Source organism: Chionomys nivalis, chromosome 2 (assembly GCF_950005125.1).
Source record: "Chionomys nivalis chromosome 2, mChiNiv1.1, whole genome shotgun sequence".
In the NCBI taxonomy this organism is placed as follows: Eukaryota; Metazoa; Chordata; class Mammalia; order Rodentia; family Cricetidae; genus Chionomys; species Chionomys nivalis.
Window position 1 is genome coordinate 39289877 of NC_080087.1, and position 24468 is coordinate 39314344.

A 24468-nucleotide genomic window follows, 5' to 3' on the forward strand; every position below is an offset into this window, starting at 1 on the left:
ACCATTTTTATGTGAGTTTTTTAATGATACAGCATAGATAATATTTAATCTACTTCGGGTAGGAAATTATTTCTGAACCGATACTCACAATGCCCATTTTTTTCTGTCCCTGTGTACATTTTTATGTTTGAAATGATTTATCAGTTCTGAAGTTTCCTTTGGCATGCTACATGTGACAATTGAATTAAAACATATTAACGAGATGAACCTTGACTGGGAGATGATACAATTGGTAACATCCTGTAAAAGCAAGAGAACCTCAGTCTGCTTGCCAAGTCATCATCATCCAAACTACTGAAGTGTACACATACTTTCTAACAATATTTGCAAAGCATTTGTCACAGTATGAAAGAATCTCGAGTGTACTCAGAATGGTGTCTATGTAATGGTACTATGCCATGTTAATCAAGGATAGACAAAAATTGCTGGGGTTGGGAAGGTAACCCTGTTGGTAAAGCACAAGCTAAACAGGCAAGAGGGGCTGAGTGAAGAACTGAGTTCAAATCTCTAACACCCATGTAAAAAGATGTCACTCAGCCGGAATCCTAGCACTGAAGAAGCTGTAATAGGTAGATCTCTGTCCCAACAGTCGAGCAAGAACTTCGGTTTCAAAAATTCTATCGCTTCAGGAAGACATCCATGTTCCCATGTAAACACATGAATGTGAACACATAAATACAGAGAGAGAGAGAGAGAGAGAAAGCATGCATCAAACAAGAACTGAAAACTGATTGTCAAACACTGGCATTTAATCCCTAAGTTAGGTATGTCAGAGTACCAACTGATTGTCATCCCTGCCCCGTGAGAGTCAAGTGCAGCAAAGAACATGACCAGAGGAGACTTTAGTGAGTGAACTGTAGAAATTATCCCATAGATGAGTTTCTCTTAGGAGATTCCTAGATCACTTTGTTTTATTCCTGTGTAAAAGCATATCTCTGTAAACCAAATGTTTGATAATTGCAAGCCATAAACATTTTGCTTTTAGAATTTTGCATGCAATTTAGGAAGACACTCCACCTGCTTTAGGTATTTATGATTGCATCGTGTGTGGGTTTGTGTATGCATTCATTAAGCCACACAAGGAAGGGAATGCCAGCAGAGTTAGGGCAGTTTTGAACGCGTTGTAGACAATGAGATAGTTGGCCATGTAGTATGCACTGAGTGACCCCTATTCCTAATTAAGGCTGCAAGTTCCCTTCAGCTGTAAGGATAGGAGTGGCCATGCCCCTGCCCAGCAAACGCATTACACTTCATAGAAAAAGCTAGCTGTGGACTTGCAGTCTCCTTTTGAGAATAACAGGTTCCGGTTTCTAAGCTATTGGGATATTTAACCTGTGTGACTGAAACCATTATGGTTCAGTGGATTATTTTACAAACAAGCACCTTTTTAAAAGTGTGACTTCTGCTTAGATATAAAGTAAAACACTTATGAAAGCATTAGTCAAAGATATGTTTGCTTCCTAATTTTTGTTTTTACTTTGAAAAATTATGCTCATCTCATGACAGCAACTTGGCAGTGGGAAAAAAAAAACTAGAGCAGTCGTTGAGATCGTAGACTCTGGGAGTGGGAGAGAAAGAAACCAAGTGAAGGAACTGAAAATGAAAGAATTGAATCAGGAATAAATGGATAACCTTCTAAAGAGAATAGACATGTTGTCCTGGAGATAAACAGGCTCAGTTTACAGGCCTTATTGGTAGCGTATTTATTCAGCTGGGGTCTCTGAACTCTAAGTCCAAGGCACTGTGATTGGAGATTAAAACCAGGTTTCCAATATGCTTAATCCATAGCACTGCCCAGCATTTGTCGTATATAATCTCAGCAGTGGGGGCCCCAAACCTGAAAACAGAGAAATTCTGTCTTAGAAGGAAGAAGATATATTAGATTCTGTTTCTGCCCTTCAGCAATTCATAAGCTAGCCTTAATTCTCTAAGCCTCGGGGGTTTTGTATCTGTAAAGTACAGATAATAATAGTTTCTTTGCCAGTTTCAAGGTAAATGAGGTAAAAGGAAAATGTCTTCCAAAGCTTTCTAGGGCTTATGTATTGATTAAAGTTTCCTATTTTAATTGTGTACCTTCATGAGGGCTGAGCACGATTTTTGAGAGAAAAAAAAAAAAGAAAGAAGGGCCTATAATCTTCTTAAAGTCACTTCCCATGTTTATTATCTAGTGAGAGGATGTGAAATATTCCTGGGTACATTCCTTACTTTTTCTTTCCTTGTGCTAAACTATTTATTTCAACTTTTCTAATGGATTATAAACGAATTCCTACTGGCCTGAAACGCTCTCTCCAGGCTCCCAAGCCTTGCAATTATAGGCAACAACATGAGCCACCACAGACCACCAAGAGGTTATTGTGGAAAATAAACTGATGAACGGTCATCTATATCCAGTCTCTTCTCAGTGTACCAGTTCTGAAACTCTTCTCCTAAATTTTGAAGGCATTTGAAAAAGAGTAGCCCACCATCCCTTTTCAACTTAATTTCTGTGGTTTTTTTCTTATTTCTCATCTTAAAACAGAGCAACAAAATAAAACTGGAGTGAAAGACTTTTCCCTGTCATGACCCTAAGTCTTTCGTGCTTTAGAGGAGCTCATCTCTAGATTCATGTGTTCAGGTTATTGCTGTTCAAGCCTGTCCTTCTTTGACCATTTCTGCCTGGGGGCTGCTTCGATGATTAGGTCTTTAGAGTAGAATCCTGGGCTGTCTTCTGTCCGTGGTGGAGGCTTCTAGTCACCTGTTTCTCTGATTTGTTTAGCAGCAGCAACAGAAGAACCAGAGGTGATCCCGGACCCTGCGAAGCAGACAGACAGAGTGGTGAAAATCGCGGGCATCAGTGCTGGGATCTTGGTGTTCATCCTCCTCCTCCTGGTTGTCATAGTAATTGTGAAAAAGAGGTAAGATTCAATAGTATTTTGTACCACACACTTACGTGTTTGCCACTGATTTTCACATTTTTCCCTCAAGCTCTTTGAAAAGTTCTAACAAGATTGCCTGCACCTCAGTCCCTTCTTATTTGGGATTTTTAAGTGAAATCTTATTTAGTTATTTGCAGTTTGTTCTGGGATAGAAGCATAGATTTTTGTTAACATGTATTTTATATAAAACTTTAAATTATTTGAATTTTCAGAAATACATGAGAAATTCATCATATCATATTTTAGGTGTTGTTATTATTAAGCATAAGACAATTGATGGTTATACAGTTATGGTGCTTGGACCAAAGTCAGAATTACTTTTATTCTTAATCTATATTTTCATAAATATGGGTTACATATGAGGCATGAAGAAAATAAAACTTTATTTAATGACATTGTATATTAAATATTCACTGACTAAAATTTTTAAAAAGAAGAGTAAATGCTTAAATTGAACCTTATCTTTTATACTATGTCAGTAAATGTCGCCACCTCCTGGAGTTCTATAAAGATATGACTTCCTGGAATTTAAATGTGTATTCTAGAGATCAAAGTATACTCTTGCTCAAATGCATTCCTGATATATAGCACAGTTTTTATGCTTGGAGCTATTTGACTATTATGTAAGTTGTCAGAATCTGTAAGTCATCTTCTTACTTCCAAGCAAACATTTTGGATAATTCTACAATTTGGAAGGACTTTTGAAAACAAAAAATTACATGCCGAGTGCATTCCGGCAGCTTTGTATAGAAGTGGGTTTGCTCTACTAATTGTACCGATTGTATAATAAATGATGTTGCTTATAGTACATGAATTCTCATAGTGTCCAATTATTATTGCTTTCTACTTGAAATAAAACATTAGCATTATGACTAAGACTCATATGTTGATAACAATTCCATGAACATCGATTTTAATATATTGCCTCTTTATACTTGTCCCCGGAGACATGTATGTTGGAGAAGACACATCTGCATTAGAAACATTAGGTATGCACTGCAGCGTTCTGTGTTCAATTAGCTACATATGTGCTTCCTCCAAACAGTGCTTTTTCTCTGCTGTTGTCTACCTCTGTGATTGGAAAACACATCCTAGGCGAGACAAGAAGATTTCTTCGAGAAACACTAGTTTGCCAGTGCACAGCCATAAAAATTATGCAATAGAACCTTCAGACCTTATATCTCTGTTTAAATTAAATCTGTACTTGGAGAGCGAAAAAGCCAAATAGCTTAGAGAACCCACTTAACACTGCTTCTTCATTAAAAGGATTGTCACATCCGATTGGATGCTCGAGAATGGCTTCTGACTGTGCCCTCCTCAGAATGGAATTCAATCTCCTTGCATTTGTTGTTTATCCGAAAACTTGTTTGTTTTTGAGTAGGCTCCTTTTGCTGGATTTGTACTAAGAATGACTAATGAAAACTAAGGTCCTTCAAGCTGCTAAGCTTGACATCACTAAAGCAAGCGTGGGGCTTGGGGGATATGCTCTACCGGTGCTCTAAAACTGCACATCTTTGCTGATTCTTCTTCTGGTTTACGTTGCCAATGATCGGATAACTAGGCCTCCACTCAAATCTTTCATGTTTAAGTTTTCATAACTGTTTTACTGGCTAGAAAGTCTTCTGAACTTTTGCCTGCCTCGGTAACACCTATGTGACTGGCGAAGACCATACTCTCACAGACAGATGAGATTGTGTTTGCTGCCTTCTGGTTATATCATGCCTAAATTACTTGAACTCATTGCTTACCTCAGCACACTCGCGAGGGCTTCAAATCACGGGTCGTGTATGTCACACACGTATATCCTGTGTTTTTTAAGCCAGGGTAGGTTATTATCATTGCCCCAAAGCATGTAGTAGTCCTGGATAAGACAGAGTTTAGCTTCAAATTTTGTGTTACTCTGTAGTTTCATTTAAGTATAGAAAATTACAATAAAAACAGTGGAAATGGGAACCCTCTTACCATCTGCGTTTTCATGAGAAATTGTAACGTTTCTTTAGATTATTCCTCAGTGTGAATAATAAATGCTTTGATGAAAATAGTTCCATGTGATTTGGGTTGCAAAAGAATAGCTTAGAATGCAACCAAATAAAACTTTATGGCTGAGATCATATAGAAAGTAAGTTCTTAGGCTGTGAAAGGAATATTGCAACTTTCAGAACTCAATGTCATTCTTCTTTCAATTTAATTGCTGTTGAATTATTTCCAATTATATGCCATTTTTCATTGATTGTGTATAATTTAAATGCACAGCATGAACACATTAAAACTTCCAAACATCAACTTGAAAGCATGTTTCAATACAGTAAATGTGTGTGTACATCATGTTCACATGCATCTACTGTAGGAATACCTCATGTATATGTAGCATATGGTACCTGTATTCACATAACATGTATATACTGTGTACCATGAAGATACACCTGGTGTGTAAAAATGTAGTACTTTGCATATATTAATATCATATCTTTATGTTTTGTATTTAAAATAAACTACTCTGTTTAGTATACCCATCCTATACATAGCTGATCCATCAGTCATGACATTTTGATGGCAATGGATGATATTATGCTCTAACTGCATGTTGAAAAACACACAAGTCATTTAATTTTTCAGTCCTTTGGCAATGTAGGAAATATCAGCATGTTACCTTTTTTTTCTAATCCTGTATTAAAATTTTCATTTTTTGCTGCATATCTGTCTGTTTAACTGCATGGCATAAGAATGCTAACAACGCATGGGCAAATTAATATCGCAAAGAAAAAAAACCCACAAATTTCATTTTGTTTCGTTTTCTTTTTAACGCACATTTTTCTGCTCTATTGGATGTGACGGAGTCACGCTTCTCATTCACCATTGCTTCTCTTTTCCCACTGTCTGTGATCTGCTTGCCAGGAGGAGCCACTATACTTACTCCTACTACCTGTAAGTAGAAAATGGGTCATTACAACTTTACCTGTGTCCAATTGCAATATCCCTTTCAAAAAACCCACAGAAACAGTGTGTGCTTGGTGGTGTTTCGAAATCTGTATCTTTCTGGACTCTAAAACTATAGACTGTGACCTATTTTGATTCTCTTTTTTAAAAGGGATATTGTGTTTCTGTATGTTCAGCTACTTTTAATTTTTAATTACAGTTTTTCATAAGAAGCTTTAGTTTGCAGCTAAGAGCATCATTTATTTACTTATGTCAAGTCTGATCTTTCTTAGCAATATGATACTTTATGCATCTCGTGACAAATGTGGTCTTAGCTTCCTAATCCCAAGATATATCATAATGTATTACACTTGAGAATATGAGCCCAGTGAGATATTTGTGCAGCATTCAGACTGCCCTTGAAGGATGCAAAGCAGATCAGGCCTGCATTTGATAGCATCGCTTTCTACCTCACCTGGTATTCAAAAAGATCATAACAAGATATCCTTGCTGGCCATTAAAACCTTCATAATGGTCTTACAAATAAATTGATAAAATCATAATGTAGTGAAGGCAGAGACATAAGTATATCTTTTCTAGAGTAGGAAAAATGAGTTTGTTTATTACAATTTAAATAGAGACTTTATAAAACTAAGCCAAGACAAAACCTGTCAACCTACTGACGAACAAAAATAGCACATTTTGAAAGTCTTTTGTCATCTCCAACTCACCCAAGACTAAGGTACAGTAAGTCTTCTTTATATCAGCAGGGAGAATATTGGCCAGTCAATTTCCTGAGCCATTTTCAGTTTGTGTCTTTAGAATCCAAGATAATTGTTAGGCATTCAGTTCAAAGGATATGGTACTGTTCAAGACTCAAGGATTCAGATTGTTTGAGGCACACAGCCTGCAGTGTCTATATCACTAGGTAAGGTTTCAGCTAGCATTACAGCAAAATTTTACGAGCCAATCACTTCAATGCAACTCTGCCAACATTTTGAATATTACAAACATTTGGCTTCCTACAATCTGCTAAAACAAGCAGGTGTAAAATAACGGTGCTCTTAGCTTACTGTGATGAATCATAATATGCTTGTTAAATCATGTTTGATGAAGCCGATGGTAATTAACCGTACCATTTCATACAATGATGGAGTACGTTCCCCCTTTATGGCCCACCCATACATCCACCTGCAGAAGTTTATGCTGTTGGCTGCTTTGATAATGAAAGTCATTTGCACATCTGTCAAACTCAAGTACTTGCAAAATGAATTGTTTTAACCGTCCTGAAGTGCACATTACATGTGCTCATGGCTCTGGGGCAAACAAAGCATGAGATATACTAGAATGAATATTATTTAGTTACAAGAATATCAATAAAACTTCCATTATCTGTCAATGTATCTGTAAAATTAGAATGGGATTCCATTTTTGGTGCACAGTTACTATCTCTCTTCCAGACAATGTAGCCATTTATACTTCGCTGTCATTGACACTTAGAGCTACTGGCACCTTAAGACCTAACCAGATAATAATGTCCTAGGGATGTATACTTCTAAAGGTTACTTAAATACAACTAGGGTTACTAATCTCAATCTGATTTCTTTTATAAAGGGATAAATAAAGTAGAATAGAAAATAGAAAAAAAAAAACCCTACGATGTTTGAGTTAATTTTAATGGCATTATGTCACAGTAACTTTTTTTTTTTTTTACATACATGAACACACTTAACACTGTTGTTAGCTTCTGGAGATTCAGAATGCCCTTAATGAAAACCAGGGTCGTTGTGAGCATGGAGATGCACGGGACTGTCTGATTGTGCCCGACTCTGCAGCTACTCACAAAGGTTATAATCTTGTGCAGTTTGCTCACTATCTGAGTTTCTATGAATCTGGAACACCCTTGCTAGAACACTTTCCCTTTCTGTTTCTGGAAAAATACTTTTTAAATTTTATTCATTCATGAACACAGATAAATGATTCATTCATAAATCCTGAAAAGTTTGGAGTCGTCATTTTCATTTGCCATTTTCTGCATGCCCATCTTTATATTTTAACATTACATGGAAACCAAATTTCAGTTTGTCAAATTTTTTTTTCAAATCGATCTCTCACATTTTTAAAGAAATGAATCAACACTTTAACCTTGGCCAAGACACAAAGATTTGGAGGAAAATTGAAAGTTTCACTTGTTTGTTTTTGAGACAAAGTCTTGCCATGAATCCCAGTTCAGAGAAACTTTGAAAGTCCCTGGCTCCGCTATCTATTTCTACTTACTGGGATTGGAGATGGGCAACACCGCCCCTGGCTAGAACTTATTTGTCAAGCATTTTTTTCCTGCTGTTTCAAAATGTAAAATGACAGCATATTTGTGCTATATTCATGTTTTATTCTGATGCTTAGCAACTGGTGTTTAACCACTACAGTAGGCTGCCTAGTGTGGGAATATACACAGTCTAAACAGCTGGGTATTGTGTAATAGCTTAAGCTATGGAATGAGGTCATTCTTCATTGCTTATTAGATAAGCAACCTTGGGCAAGTTATTTAACTCCCCTAAGCCTCAATGAACTCATCTATATGATGAGAATCCTTAAACAGTTTTCAGTGGATTGATCCGAGAATTAATTGAGGTAACCAATGGAAAGTGCCAAGTATATAACAGGCCCAATTTATCTCTTCCACAAGTATTTATTGAGAGCCTGCTTTGTGCCTTAAGTATTCTAGCACTGTTCCGATGCCCGAAATGTGCAGGTGATCTTTCCTTATTGAGCACACAGTGCGGAAACAACTGAAAAATGATCTGATGACGCGTGACTAGTGTCGTCTCAAGAGATGAGCATGTTACTATAAAAATCACCTGAATCAGATGGCACTGGGAGCAGCCATATCAAGCCTTTCCAAGGAAGTTTATTTGGAGTCGCAGTGAATAGAAACTAGCCAGATTTTAGAGACTTAATGATGTTGTAGGCCTAAGGACAAAAATATTTCATGATGGCTAACTAGCAGGAAGTTTGGAATGCATAAGTCTGTCAGCTCCATACAGTTTAGTTGTATTTAATTAGAGTCAAACACTTTTTAAAAAAAAAAAATAAAATAAAATCATTGCTGGGCAGCGGTGGTACAGGCCTTTAATCCTAGCACTCAGGAGGCAGAGGCAGGTGGATCTCTGTGAGTTTAAGGATAGCCTCATCTACAGAGAGAGTTCAGGACAGCCAGGGTTACACAGAGAAACCCTGTCTCAAATGCCCCCCCCATAAATAAGCAAACACACAAATAAATCATTCAGTTGCGCTAGCCTTTGTATTTTATTAATGTCCGTTTAACTGTGAAATGACAACCATTGCTCCCAATATCAAATAAATAAGTTGTTCAAACTTGGAAAAATAAATCCAGGGAGCAGAGAGAAGACTCAGCTGTTGAGAGCACAGGCTGCTCTCGCAGAAGATTTGAGTTTAGTTCACAAAACCATTGTCAGGCAGCTTACAACTGTGTCTGTAACCCCAACTCTGTAGGCATAATATGTTCTTCTACAAGGAACTGTGCTTATGTAGGTGTGTACACACACACACACACACACACACACACACACACAGACCTTTAATAAAATAAAAACTCCTGAAAATGATTAAGAAAACTAAGATATCCATTTTAAAGCATTGCTTGTATTTTTAAAACTTGAAGCCATTTCAACATTTGGATCAAGTGCTACGAGTCTTGGGACAAACTGCCATGCCTAAGCTGTTCTCTGTTTCCCCAGTTATCACCTTCCGCACAGTGTCTCACCTCTCACCTAGATTTGTACGTTCTGTCTAGATCTTTATATTTCTGCAGGCTTTACCCCTGGCCTAGGAGGGAGAGTTGATAGCACTTTGAGTGTGTGCAGCAAGTGTTGTCAATAAGCCACAGTGGTGATGATGACGATGGTGGTGGTGGTGATGTAGGGATCATTCTGGTGGCGGTAGATAATAGTCCTTTGTCCTTGTTTTAATATTACTAATACCTACTGTTCCTTTTAAATGCTTGAGGGGTGCCCATCAGCAAGTCATATTTATACCTGCTTTATTCAGTTGTGAGTGAGATCTGTTTTTTATTTTGTGTGTGTGTTCTGTGTGTTGGTTGTGTGCCCTTGTGGTGAACTACTGCAGTTCTCAGAGAAAAATAGACTGGAGCAACTCTCAGCCTGTGGACATAAACTCCGTCTATTCAATGAACCTTTGTAGTATTAGTGGTATGTCTAATATAGACAGTAGTGGGGGACCAGAAGAGAATGCCTTGCCATGGACCTCCAAAATGGCATTATTAACAATCGGGGAGTGTTTCCCACTCAGCATTAATTGCTACCATAAAGTGAGTGATGGGAGTTTAAAGTGGACAGTGGTTTACAGCACCTCTGGGTATAAATTTCCTGGTGAATAGGAGTTAAATATTTTATATGCATTTAGTAGATTTTGAGTGCGTGTCTCACGGATAACAGAGAAACAAAAAAATATGTTCTCGATGTGGGAGATAAAAGGCTCACTATTTGTGCAGTTTGCATTGTTATCTCTGATTTTCTCAGCGCTAAATCATTCTCCTGCTGTATTCATTAGACATTTCTGCAGTGGATAGTATGCATGAGAAGTCTAAAATACATTTTAGGGTTTGACCTTGTTAACCCTCCAAGATGACAATAATCGACATTCCAACTTTGCATATCATTTTTCAAATTTTCCCCAGTACCTTTCTTACACTGCATATGATTCAGTTCGATCCTTTTATGAGTGTTTTGAATCATGTATGTCCAGGGCTGACTTTCAGAGACTTTGGATTAGTTTTGATGGGTGCTGTAATTGCACTGCTCAGTGTGTCCGTGCTCTGTGTGTTTGTGCTTGTGCTTAGGAGCAACAGAAAGGAGAATGGGCCTTTTCCTTGTTTCTGTTGGCTGGCTCTGCTAAAGCAAAGCTAGGCCATGTTGTTGGCAAGACCTTCAAGCATTTGATCAAAGGCAGTTGTCACTCAGGCGGAAGACTGGAACTTCAATTTTTAAAGTTTTTCCTTAAATCATCTACAAATTAATTGTACTTTAGAAGCATTTGTTTATACTCTTGAAAGAATGTTTTCATGAAAATTATTTTTTTTGACAATTTCATACATATAAACAATGTAGTATGATTATAGCAAACTTCCCGTACCCTCATTTTACTCCATTTTTTCTCTCTGATCCCAGACCCAAATAGAAGAAATGATCGTTTGGCAACTTGAATTTTTTTTTTTTTTTTTTTTGGTTTTTCGAGACAGGGTTTCTCTGTGGCTTTGGAGCCTGTTCTGGAACTAGCTCTGTAGACCAGGCTGGTCTCGAACTCACAGAGATCCGCCTGCCTCTGCCTCCTGGCAACTTGAATTTTAAGGATCTAACAAATATTAAGTGTGCTACATCAACCAGCCGATGTAATGGTTTGTGTGTTGTCTTGACTCCTGAGATGATGAACAGTTCATAGGTTTTCCGATACATGTCTGTAGCCTTGTCCTAGGCTCACTTGAGATGATGAACAGTTCATAGGTTTTCCGATACATGTCTGTAGCCTTGTCCTAGGCTCACTTGAGCTTCTTGATTGCTGGTGTCAGCTGTCCCTCAAGGCTCACCGCACTCAGGGCTCCCTTTTGTGTTTGCTTTGGCAGCAAGCTTGCTAAAAAGCGCAAAGACGCAATGGGGAACACGCGGCAGGAGATGACTCACATGGTGAATGCTATGGACCGAAGTTATGCGGATCAGAGCACCCTGCACGCGGAGGATCCCCTCTCCCTCACCTTCATGGACCAGCATAACTTCAGCCCAAGATGTAAGTCGTTCATTATAGTTTTGATCAATGCTTTGGAGGCTTATTAAGTGCATTTAATTTTCCACAATATCTTTTGAATAATGAAAGAAACAGCCAGAAGACAAACCAGCTGAGAAGAGTAAAATAGAATTGACAAAAAGACCTCTTTGTTCAGTTTGGTACAGGATTTAGTTTAACCTTAAACTAGGGATTTTGTTATGAAAGTATAAGAATCATTCCAAAACAAGACATAAGGCAGCATGTGTCATTGAATTAAGCTAAAAAAAAAATGGTGTTTTCTATATAAGATTACTGTTCATCAATTTAAACTTTTGTCTTTTCCTTTATAAAAGATAAATATTCATTAGTGATAAGAAGAAACATAGTAATGCTTTCTAGGAATTAACGGCATAAGTAGTTATTCCATTGAGGTAATCTAATATTTGTCCTGGGCCATTCCAGTACCAAAAAACTAACCACAGAGATGGGGAGGTAAGTCGGTAGAGAAAGTATTTACCAGACAATCATGAAAACTGGAGTTGAGATCCCCAGAACCCACATAGAAGCCAGGTAGGTATGGCATCTACCTGTAATCCTACCACTTGGGAGGCATAGATGTCCCCTGGGAATGCTGACTAACTGGAATAGCTGGAATTGGTCAGCTTCAGGGTTACTGAGACCCTATCTCAATGCATTCATTGGAAGATTGAAGAAGCCGCATAAGATCAACTTCTTTGGAGCCACACAAGTATGTCCTCACACATGGTAGCATGCATACATTCACACATACCATCCAAACAAGAAATAAAGTAACTACTTGAAAGATTGTCTTTTACATTTCTAAGTATCAAGTATGAAAACTAAAAGTGTACTTGTGTTACCTGGCTTGCAAAGATTAATGAAATCACATCCACGCTCATCTCTCCATTCCCCAAACATAGATTCTTCCAATATTACTAATGTTGACCTATTGAAGAAAGTGCTTTGGAAATGCTTTCACTGAAGTCCTGTTTAAGCATGAGGGAGTTGGATAATTGCATAATTTGAATTTCGCACGAAAATTATTCCCTTTCAAGGCTTTATGTTTTTAAATTAGTTATATTTAAGTTAACATGCCTAAGTCATTTCTTCAAATCTTCAGGTAAAATTGATGCTTGAGATGGACAAATCATGTTTGTCATTAGCATTCATATTTTGATAACACCCTAATTTGGTAAACATGGGTGTAAGAAAACAAGAAGTAAATAATAAAATTCATATTTATATGCAAATTATAAACATAATGGTAAGGTTGCTCAATATTTTACACTATGTCTTTATGTCATTTCATAAAGGGAATTTTTTAAAAAACCTTTAGCTTGGTGAAATTTTTCAGTAATTGTTGACCTTGAATATAGGCTGTCGTTTTTCTTGTGTCTATTCACACTGAGTGGAAGTTAGAAGTACTATGTCAGTCATTTTGGATTCAGTTTTAAACATGATAGGGCCTTTGTGGCCTATCTTATTTTTGTTTCACTATTAAGATTTAACATCAGAGAAGGACATAAAATTCTATGGCTTTTAAAAGAAAGTTTTCTTAAAATGAGTGTATTATTGCTCCAAGTACTTGACTCAATATTTACTTGGTTGTAGATCTGACTGTATTTTTGTTTCACAGACTCTTCTGTATGCTACCCATGTCAGTACCTGACTATAAAGTTACAATTCTGAGTGTGTATCTGTAAATATCCAATTATGAACTTAGAGAAAGGATTACACTTATTCCCCACAGTTAACTGGGAAAAATGGTTAGAATGAATATAAGATCTTCATTTCTGTAAATACCTTACTTATGCTTGATAGATCTAAAATGCATGGTTCCATTTCTCCTAATTTTATCATTTTTATAATGTCAAGGTGAATAATCTGGCTTTTTAAATTGAACAGAGACCTGGACTATAATTATAGATACAACTCTCTTGACATTTTACAATAACCCTGGTTAAAAAAAAAAAAAAAAGGAATGTTACCCTTGCAAAATACAGAATCAAAGTAAGTTGTGTCACAATACTTTTACGAAAGTATAAATCAATTATAAAGATTATTATAAAGGTATAAAAATTACATGAAAAGTAGAATTTAGAGCCAAGCATTGCTTCACGAGCTTTGTTTTCCCACAGTGCCCAATGATCCACTTGTGCCGACTGCTGTGTTAGGTGAGGCCCGAAAATTTTATCACCAGTCTTTATTTTATTTTCCTCTTTTGCATGCATCACAACTCCTTGCATGGGTTGTGTCTTGTCCACATAGTAACTCTTTGCCTTTAGGAAGTCCCTTGGTGTTTCAGATAGATCCCGATCGTCCAGACAGAGACAGCGAACTTTGTTCAACACATTTGGGTCTGGTGGATTTGAATGGCAGGCACACTGCTTAGAACAACACACCAGCTTTAAACTGTGCTGGATTTGGAGCAGAAACACAATTGCCCCTACTGGATAACTAATGGGAATAATTCAAACACCTCCACTCCCAGGGGCCAGGAGCAACTGAGCAACTAGCTGATGAGGGAAAAGCAGCTTTAGCAAAGGGGTTTTCTAAGTCCTTCTAGCTTTAAAGCAATAAAAGATGCAGTCAGAGGTGAAAAGGGCGACTCTGTTCATTTGCTTTTACTTTGTTCTTTTAATAGTTTGCTAAAGCGAGGAAGTTGCTAGAATCTTGATGCAGGGGTTTAGCATAGACACTACATTCCATTATAAGTAGTAGTATGTTTCAAGAAGTTAGAAGAGACCCCTGTGTTTACCTGGATCACATCTAAGGAAATAGGTGTCCCCTGTGATGATTCTGGCCTTTCAGTGTAAAATGGCATTAATTTTTAAACTTATATATTTCAAAGCAAAACAAGTTTAATTTCAAATTGCTTCTTATTTCTTGACAAATTGCTCAACAATCATTTGGCCAGAATGCAGTGTATGTTCATAGGTTCTCCATCAGTAACACCCTGGTTCTGCTTACACAAAAGTACAGATTATCAATACACATATCTTAAAAATGATACCACATTATATTTATCATTCATATTTAATACTTATCATGAATATGGAAATTAGCTTATTCAATTTAAAAATCTATCACAAAACATTTTGGAATTTTGCAACTGATCAGTTAAGTAAAATGTACTTCGTGAACTAAAATACTCATTATAAATTATAATTTTAGAGTTTCAATAAATAATAACTGTTCCAATAGAATCTGTATTCTAACTGCACTTTCCCTGTGCTGTGCACAACAACAGTGAGACAGAGGTGACTTAAGGCCTTTTTTTGTAACAGATGGCATGATTACATAGGGAGGATCTATACCGGGTGCTCACAGGGAAGGTATCACATTATCAACTGCCCCTACATATGCCATCTTCTCTTGAAAATTGTAGATAATATCAGTATCTCGCATTGATAAGTAGAGTTCACTTAAATGAAAATAGTAGACACTCTGAAGAGAATGGCTTGCCTAAATGTTAAAGTCCATCATTGTACTTTTCTAAAGGCATGGAGAATTCGTTCTAAATCATGAGGTCTATATAGAATTACAATATGAACTCAGAAAATGACTTTACAGGTTTTCTCCTCTCCCTCTAGACAGGGTAACTGCTCCTGCCATGCTTCCTCCCCCCTCAGAATTGTAGAGAGCAAATGAGATAATGCATGTGAGCTTTACAAACTACAAAGGCTAAGCAGTTCTTAAAGTATTCCAAATGGCAAGAGTTGTTCATGTTTCAGGAAAGGTAGAGCTGGCCTAGTAGTGTCGTCTGACCTATTTGTACACATTTTCCATCGTGTAATTTTATTTCATTTGGAAAGTGGGCATGTTTGGGTTAAAAGTGATTGGCTTTATTTGAAAGCTAATTCTCATTAATCCCATCAGACATCAGATTAATCTCTTCCATTCTTCATTGTTCCTGGAATTGTGGTGTTTACGGTTGTTTTTCATCCACTCATTTTATACAGCAACTTTTTGAAATAATTTCAAACATTGTTTCATATTGATATCTACTTGATGACTTTGCAAGGCTTAGAAAATTTTCATATTGATTCATATTTTTGTCTTTTGTGTCTCACTGCTTCATTGGGCTTAAGTCCCTATAACGGGTAAGTATATTACAAAGAACTTTAGAAACCTTTCAATCAAGCCACAGTTGAAGTTATTATTCTTCAGTGTATAATAAGGATAATGATAAGCACAGGCACCCTTGCTAGGACTCACATTATTACGTAGTTTAATGAGGTAGAAATATATTGAAATTAATAATTCATATGTGATTATTCTTGAGATCTTGCTGTCTTTTGTACTATTGTATTAAAGCCTAATGCCACATAGAGGCCATGCTATTTCATGCTAGGATATAGTCATCTGTAAGATGTGCAATGTGAGTAAAGTTTGTTTCTGAGCCTCTTAAAATTGTAAAGCTTCTGCTGTTCCAGCAGGTTCGAAATGAGCTCTGTCTAGGGTTTTCCTGTCTACCTTCCCACAGTCTAGGTGCTTATATTCTGCACCCCTCCCTCGCCACATTCTGTTACTTTGACTTCCCCTAATTAATTGTATACCCTGTGACAGAGCCTTAACCAGTTGCTTCTGAATTTAATCTTACTGGGCGATGTTTATATTCCTTATGCCAGTCTATCAATTGTGATATTTTAGTGACGGTAGACCACTTGACTGCAGTCCCACAGAAGGCAGGGGGAACTGAAGCCGATCATGTTTGCTAGCAAATGTTTGCAAGTAGAGTAGTGGGTAAAACCGGAATAAAAGGCACCAATTCTCTTGAGTGCTGAGGTCATAACAGGCTCCAAGGGCTTTCTTTTTCTGTTGATGTTATTTTCTTTATTTGTTTTTTTTTTCTTTAGTGTGTGGTATTTTTAGACATGAATGCCAAAAAAAAAAAAATCAGTTTAATAAGAGAGAGTAAAGATAAATGCAATCAAGCTAAATTATAGAGGCATACAAATCTGATTGTAGGGTTCTTTTTTTTTTTCCCTTCTCCAGGAAGAAAAAGTGTTTGTCATGGGGACAACAATTCATTTTTTGCCATATCCTATTTGTAGAGTTGGCGATAGGGCAGGCAGATGTACCAGCCCTTGAAATGTGTTTCAGTGTTCATTAAATATCATTCTCTGCAGTATGCATTATCATTTCAAACGCAAGTGCCCCTAAAAGTGTACTTTCCTTTCTGTTAATCAGTGTGACCGTATTATGCTTTTCAAAGTAACACCCCTTCAACGTTTGTTTGGTTTTTTTTTTAAAGTGGTAAGTTTAAATGTGATTAATATAAGCATGTTTTTCATTGTAATGCTTAGTTCTTTGGTCATTAAAATGCTGTTTATTCTTTATAGGCAAAATGTTCTTGGTCCTTTCTTCATCTTTATGGCAGCAAGAGCATTAAAAGTCTCTTTCCGTTTTGAACTAAAACCATGGGGATGTGGTCTACACTTAAATGTGGGTGGTGGAGGCTTCTGTTGAATTTAACTTATTCACTCGTTGAATGTTTGCTGAATTTCTAGTGCATGAGTCTATCTCCAAAAGTGCCAGAGAAGTAAATAAATGATTAAAACACAGGGCAAGGAAGTAGCATGCAATGAATCTGGAAGTCTCGGAAACATAAGAAATAGCCTGATAATTGCATCATGGAGGGGCTGGGAATAGAAGGGAGGTGCCTTTATTTATCTCCAGTACCCCTGGTTTCTCTCACATGGCTGACAGAGGAGCCGAAGTGTACTGGCAATCAAAATAATATTAGTAGTGGCAAGAATCCAAGGAGGAAAACCTCCTCGTGGGCAGAAGGGTGGGAATGGGCTTTTGTGCTGGTGTGTTGGGGTTGTGCTGATTGAGAACCCCAGCTGGTAGAAAAAAGGAGGGAAAAGGTGGCAAGATGAGCGGCCCTGCGGGGATGGGTTGTCTAAATGGGGTCTCTGAGGGAGGTTGGAATAGGAGTGTGGAAAAGTTCATCCAATACAGTCAATGGTGAAAACATTTGTCCTGTTGACAGCTCTGTCCTCTGGTCCCAGCCTATGCCGCTGTAACTTCAAATGCTAAAAACAGAGGCGACTCAGCTATATGTCCTGCCTATACTTTTTAAAAGTGAATCCAGTGTCTCCCTGCTTTTCCCAGCATCCTCTGTATTGCTGAAAGACATAAATACTCTGACCTTAACCCTTGAGTCGAAATGAAAGGTGATGGCTTTGTCTTTATGAGTGATGCTGCCCAAGGCCCCACCTCCACCCCCGTGGCTGGCTTTTCTTTTCCTTCTTTCTACTATCGGAAGGATCTTAAGGTCTTTAAATCTCCTTTGCACAGATGTATATTAAACAAGATAACTTTATCTCTTTCTCAATGTTCTGGAATATGAAATCTACCAGATGAGAACCACAGTGCCACCGCAGAGTCTAGTCGCCTTCTGGATGTTCCTCGCTACCTCTGTGAAGGGACAGAGTCCCCTTACCAGACAGGACAGCTGCACCCAGCCATCAGAGTGGCCGATTTACTGCAGCACATCAATCTCATGAAGACATCAGACAGCTATGGGTTCAAAGAGGAATACGAGGTGAAAGCTTCAATACTGTATTGAATTTGATTTTTAACTGATGCTCAATGACATGTAGCATTTTTCTTCCCTTTAACATTCCAAGAGTGGGATACGCTACAACCTCTCTAGTCCAGCACTGAGTATGCCATCAAATATATGTGTAGAGAGGAGGGTGAAATGAAAGAAAAGAATTCTCCCTTGGAGTGTATTTGGAGCTACATTCATTGTAAGGTTCTTGAGAACGGATTCAGTAATGTTTCAGTGTGTTATCATGAACCCTTTGCTTGATCTTCCTACATTTCCCCCTTTCAAAAGTTAAGCACAGGATTCCCAGAGACCCCTTGTAATGTTAGGGATGTTGTCACTGGTTGGTTTAAATTCTGAGTGTTTTTCTGTCTCCTTGCTTACACACTCTTTAATGATAAAGGTGATGTTAAGTTAAATATGCTGCTTGCCATGGTCCCCTTAATTTTGTGAACTGTTGGCTGAGGATGGCAGGGAACTAAAACTGAGTGCCACAAACCAAGTAAACAGCATCTAAACAACAAACTCAGATGTGGGACATTTCTTCTCCCAGCATGTTTCTCTTTCCCACTCAGACCAAAATACCAGGATTTATCTTACAAAAGAAGTGACTTAAGTCAAACATCCCAATAAACAGCAAAAATAAAAAGTTCCCTTTACCTTTTGACTTACTTCAAGATTTCATTGTGCACACTGAAGCTGAGTTATACTCCTACACACAGTATAGAATTGCACACACAGAAACACACACATGCTTAAAGCAGAAGGCGCAAGCATACTTTATTTCAAAGAGCAACCAAAATACATTCAACTTCAAGGGAAGACTTTTAAGTTTTACGTTCTGTGTGTGGGCCACCTGTCTACTTTTTTGGGGTGAGAAAAATTATCTTGAAATTTTGAATGCTGGCTTTAGATATGTGCTGAAACACCCAAAATAAGAGCAAGGAATTAGAATATCCTGCCGGAGCTGGTTCTGTTCATTCATTTCATGTACATTTCTGTGTACTCTGCCTCAAAGAACGTTGGCTCTTTGAAGACCCTACTTCCTGTGTTGAGCAAAGTTTAAGTTTTTCTACAAAAAAAAAAAAAAAAGATCTTTACCCATGTTTTAAATTTCTGCATAATTAAGCCACCATCGAAGCCATCTGTCTGTAGGTGCTTGGAGAACAGAACAGGAATCTTTATAAGTCTGTTCTCTAATGAAAGACCCAGTCTTCATGAGCTTCAAAGAGAAAAAGATGACAGATCATACACGAGTGATTTTTTTTAACCCCCATTAGAAGTGCTGATGAACACACCTTTGAAAGATAGCCATCATTAAAAGTAGGTTTGTGAGTATACTATTATTTAGAATTTTTTGAAAATGATTGATGCCTCTTCTACTTGTAACTCACAAAATTATAGCTATCTTAAAATTGAAAGATTTTCAAGGTTCTATGTTTCTCTAAAGTTCCTGCCAATCTTTCACATGAGTTCCACCCAACCTAACATCCCACAAAACAGGCCTGAGGGCTGAGCAGGAAATGTACTTACTACTGTAGGCAGCCCTGCCCCCACCACCACAAATGTGGTTTTCACTATTTCAATTTGTAGGGCAGATAAACCTGTTGTGAGAAACAGAATTGAATTAGGTCTGCTTGCTAACTTTTTTTTTTTTTTCAGAGCTTCTTTGAAGGTCAGTCAGCATCTTGGGATGTAGCTAAAAAAGATCAAAACCGAGCAAAAAACCGATATGGAAACATTATCGCATGTAAGTTCCCTGAGACTTCCTGGTACATGTAAACATTGTATGTGTAAAATGCACAGTAAGTCGCAGCTTATATGGTTTTGAGTTTAGAGAACCCGAGTGGTGGCACACTGGTCTCTTAACTGGTCTATAGGATATTAAAAACAATGTTAGCTGACTCTAAGATTGCCATCACCCTCACCAAATTCAATCTCACCCTTTGAGAAATTTGTTGCTTTAAGTTTTTGTATAAACCCATGGGGATTGTTATCAAATGTCTAAGAATATTGGGGTAATGCCAAACTTCTTTTTCACTTTTGGACTGGTGTAACACTCATGCTGGGCCTAGTTGAGGTTCCTGGGGGTATTTCTTCCACCTGCCCTTCTGCCTTGACCCCCCGGTAACCGTGAGTCATTAATCGGTCAGAATTCCCTTTCAGGGTGATGTCTTCATGAGGAGGACATGCAAAAAGCCAAGTCATCACTAGGGGCAACCTTGAGAGTACTGAGGAGAGCAGATGGTCTGACTTTTAATTACCTGCTGATTTCCTTAAGCCAGTCTACTCTGGTTTGAAATCATTTTAAAGTATGTAAAATACATTCAGACGTAACCTGTCTCTCAAGGAATAAAGGAAAAATAGATTCAGAATTTGCAGTCTAGTTATGTGGCTCATTCTGCTGTAAAATCCAGAGGAAAAGGAATTCCTCCAGCTAAAAAGCATTCCTGAGAAACCAAATTAGAAACCCTACAAGTCCTGTAGTCAAGCCCAAGGCTCAAATGAAGAGCCAGCCAGACCGTGCCAGGCTGCCTCCAAGCTTCCTAATCTGAAAGGCAAGCCATTGAATGTCTATTTGTATTGTAACTGGTATAAGTAGTGAGCTCCATATAGTTCTGGCTTTTCTCCCAAAGGACTGATTTGATAATAATACAGAGTATTGCAAGTGTGGATTATACAGACCAAATTTGTCCATAAGTCTTTACCACTGACATTGTCTCAAACCAGAGGAATTTGAACAGCTTGCATTTGATTATTTAAACCTTTCAGATGATCACTCCAGAGTCATTCTGCAACCCGTGGAGGACGATCCTTCTTCAGATTACATTAATGCCAACTACATCGATGTAAGTGTCCTTCCAGGGTGTTTCCCTAGGACGCCCACTGTATCAGCTCCTGTCTGGGAGCTCGATGCCTGTTATTACCTGTGACTTGATTGCTAGCTTTAAAGTAAAGAACAAACTGTACACTTTTCCTTGTTCTACATCCTAGTACTTACTGACGCTGTTGTGCTTTCTTTCACACCTGACTTTGGTTTGGGCTGTAGATTTGGCTGTACAGGGATGTAAGTACCACTATATGTACATAACAGCACCCTATGATAAATATTTACTATAAATACCCTTAATCACAGTTACTACTAATGCTTAGTCTAGTTGTTTCTGCATGCGTCACCTAATTAGTCTCATACAGTATATTTGTGTTTCATTTTTTTTGTAATTATTTTACGTTGTGTAAAGAGCTATTTGACCTCATTCCCCTTTCTTGTGTAGCAAAACAGGGCTATTTCTGGCTTCGACAATTTATTATGCATTTGAATTTTATTTGTTGATGATTTCTGTCTCTGGCTTTTATTCTTACCCTTCCCAAGCATATGTGAGAAGCTGGATAGTATGATGTGTATTAGTGGTTTTGAAATTTCATTTTTTTATATTGGTTTTTGATACTAAAAGATAAGAATGGGGCCAGGGATGTGACTCAGTTGGTAAAATGCTTGCTGAGCATTCAGGAAGCCCTGAGCTCAGTCCCAAATACTGCATAAACCAGGCACGGTGGCTCATGCCTGTAATCCCAGCACTTGGGAGGTGGAGGCAGAAGGATCAGAAGTGCGAAGGCATCCAGAAATACATAATGAATTCAAGGCCTAAATAAAACCCTATATCAAAAATATAAATAAATGCAATAGTAGGAAGACTATTTTGTGGTGTGTGATATTGGTTTGTAAAGTCAAAATTCTTAGGGCAAATATGATTTCTATATTATATTTGAAACATGTATCACACATATATATATCGAATCATACTACTAAAGTCTGCTTTCATTACATATTGCACTGTTAAATTTGGTTATACATATGAACAGGGAAATTCTTTATGTAAGTGAAAGTAATTATCAAATACAATAAAACTTATTGCCAAGAAGTAATATATTGTAGTATATGTAAGGTCTGGCTCTTTGACTCTACTCGCTGGTTTAAAATTACACTAGAGGGTCTAGAGAGATGGGGGCAACAGCATTTAAAAACATTTGCTCTTATTGCAAATGACCCAGCTATGGTTCCCAGCACCCACATGGAATTCACAACCATCTGTGACTCCAGTTCTGGACTATCTCATATCCTCTAAGGGCCTCGTTGAATACCAAGACATTCATGGTGCATGTACATTTATTCAGACAAACACTCACATAAGTAAAATAAAATAAGCATGGATAACAAAATCATGGAGATCTTGGGGATGTGATTTGCTTCCGTTTCCTGATAGTTTGAGGCTCATCCGTTTGCTGTGAGAATGTAATGAAGTAATGCATATAGAGTCTCTAGTGCAGTGACTACCATGCATTTAGCACTTGCCAGATTTTGGCTACTAATAATTAAAAACCCAAGCTCTGAATGAATTGAATCATAGCATGCATATTTGAAGTCAATGCAGAATATAGTATTGCAGCATATACATACTATCAGTCTTCATATAAAGATGCCATGTAAAGCCCACCTCTACTAAATTCTGCAAATAGGATATTTGCCACCCCTACGGACTTCATGTTTTACAGTTATTTCAACAACTATACCCAATCGATTTCATGTATTAAGAATAGTTTATAAGTGTATTGGTTAATTTTTTCATCATAATTTGATTTTCATAACATTTTTAAGTTTTGTCAGACATGCTCTCTAGATTAAAAGACACCAGAATTTCTCTTACAACGTTGTCATTGTTCTTAGCCATGATGGATATACACTAGAGCCTTGCTATAATACTATTTTATGGTTCATTGGGTGGGACTTTATTCTAAATGAGATTTGTTATACAACTCTGTTAAGATCTCAGTATATTTTGGCTAAATACAGTGCAATCTTATAATTTCCCTTCCTTGTTTGTTATACGCAAAATACATCTGCATTTGGTAGATCTCATTTAAAACAGAGCATGAAATGTTTATGAAAAAACATGATGCTGTATCAACTTACTCAGAAATCAAAGTCAACTGGGTGTGATGATGCTCGCCTTTAATTCCAGCACCTAGTAGTCTGAGGCAGGTGGATTTCTGTGAGTTAGAGGCCAGCCTGCTATATAGTGAGTTCCAGGCCAATCAGGATTAGTGAGAACCTGTCTGAAAATATGAATAATAATAATTTTAATTTTCAGTATTTGCAACAGTGTGGTACACACTGTGCTCCTTCTTAGATCAGAGACTGTCTTTCACATTTCATTGTGTATGTTTAGAGCTGACCATACCAAATATAGACACGTCTTAACAGATTCTTACTATAGCCTTAGGTGAAAGCAAGCAAATTTACAACTTAACCCTATCACGCCATCAGTATTTTTCAACACATCTCTGGCAAGTTGACCCATTGGGAGCACCTAACAAACAAATCATTCTTTATCAGGAAGAACCCATGGAAACAATATATTAAATGTTTATGCACAGCATGTGTACACCGAAAAGTAAGCACTAAAATTTTTGTTCAAGAAAAAGTGCAGTTTTAAATTGTTTTTCCCTATATATGTGTGTGTGTGTAAATTTCATTATCAGTACACACAAAATAGTGCCTACAGATTTCTGAACATGTTACAGAATGAATAAAAATTAATTTCGGCAGGACTTTGATTTGAGCACACATGCATTGTCCAGCTCTAACATTGGAATGATCTGTTTCTTTTCTTTCTTTCTTTTTTTTTTTTTTCTGGTTCTAATATGTCCTTGTCCATTTGTAATGCAGTGTGTTGTACTTTTGGATGATACAATAAGACTTAATGTTTTTGAGCAAAATCTTACCAAGAATGGGTGATTTAAAATTCATATGAAGGCATAAACATTTCAGTAAAACTGAACTCCACCTCTGAGGTTATTCTGTGACAAACAAAATTCAATTATATGATTTAAATTCTAATCAGAGCCTTTAATATAATTAGGCCTTGTTTTCTGTTTCCTTTTACATAACATAGGTTTGAGAAGTGAACTCTGTGTTCGCTACTCAGTCTGGTCTTTTTATTGCAATCTAATTTTGACAAGTGGTTGTCTTCCCCTTTTTTATGCCTTCATTTATTTATTTCTGACAGCTATTTAAAATGGTAACCAATTTGCTTTCCTACTTTAGGGCTACCAGAGACCAAGCCACTACATTGCAACTCAAGGTAAAACTTTGTCTATTAAATACTATGTTTATAGTTATTTATATTGAATATTATATTTATCTTTATTATTATCCAGTAAGGAATTTTATCTTGTAATTTTATCTTTTGAAAAAAT

General features: G+C 37.3%; 1 protein-coding gene across 13 annotated transcripts in view; it reads left to right on the forward strand.

Annotated features, from left to right (window-relative positions):
• Positions 1 to 24468, forward strand: part of Ptprk (protein tyrosine phosphatase receptor type K) — a 549613-nt gene that overhangs the window by 505307 nt on the left and 19838 nt on the right. Inside the window, exons 14-24 of one of the 13 annotated variants that reach the window (XM_057751167.1) lie at positions 2756 to 2894; positions 3863 to 3904; positions 5811 to 5840; positions 11491 to 11651; positions 13790 to 13825; positions 15743 to 15754; positions 18020 to 18204; positions 19873 to 19960; positions 20983 to 21059; positions 21260 to 21277; positions 24317 to 24353. In XM_057751167.1, coding sequence (XP_057607150.1) covers positions 2756 to 2894; positions 3863 to 3904; positions 5811 to 5840; positions 11491 to 11651; positions 13790 to 13825; positions 15743 to 15754; positions 18020 to 18204; positions 19873 to 19960; positions 20983 to 21059; positions 21260 to 21277; positions 24317 to 24353 — 825 coding nt within the window. Of the gene's footprint in view, positions 1 to 2755; positions 2895 to 3862; positions 3905 to 5810; positions 5841 to 11490; positions 11652 to 13789; positions 13826 to 15742; positions 15755 to 16649; positions 16994 to 18019; positions 18205 to 19872; positions 19961 to 20982; positions 21060 to 21259; positions 21278 to 24316; positions 24354 to 24468 lie in introns of those variants that run through there. The other 12 variants (XM_057751176.1, XM_057751194.1, XM_057751185.1 and 9 more) reach the window with 12 other exon arrangements.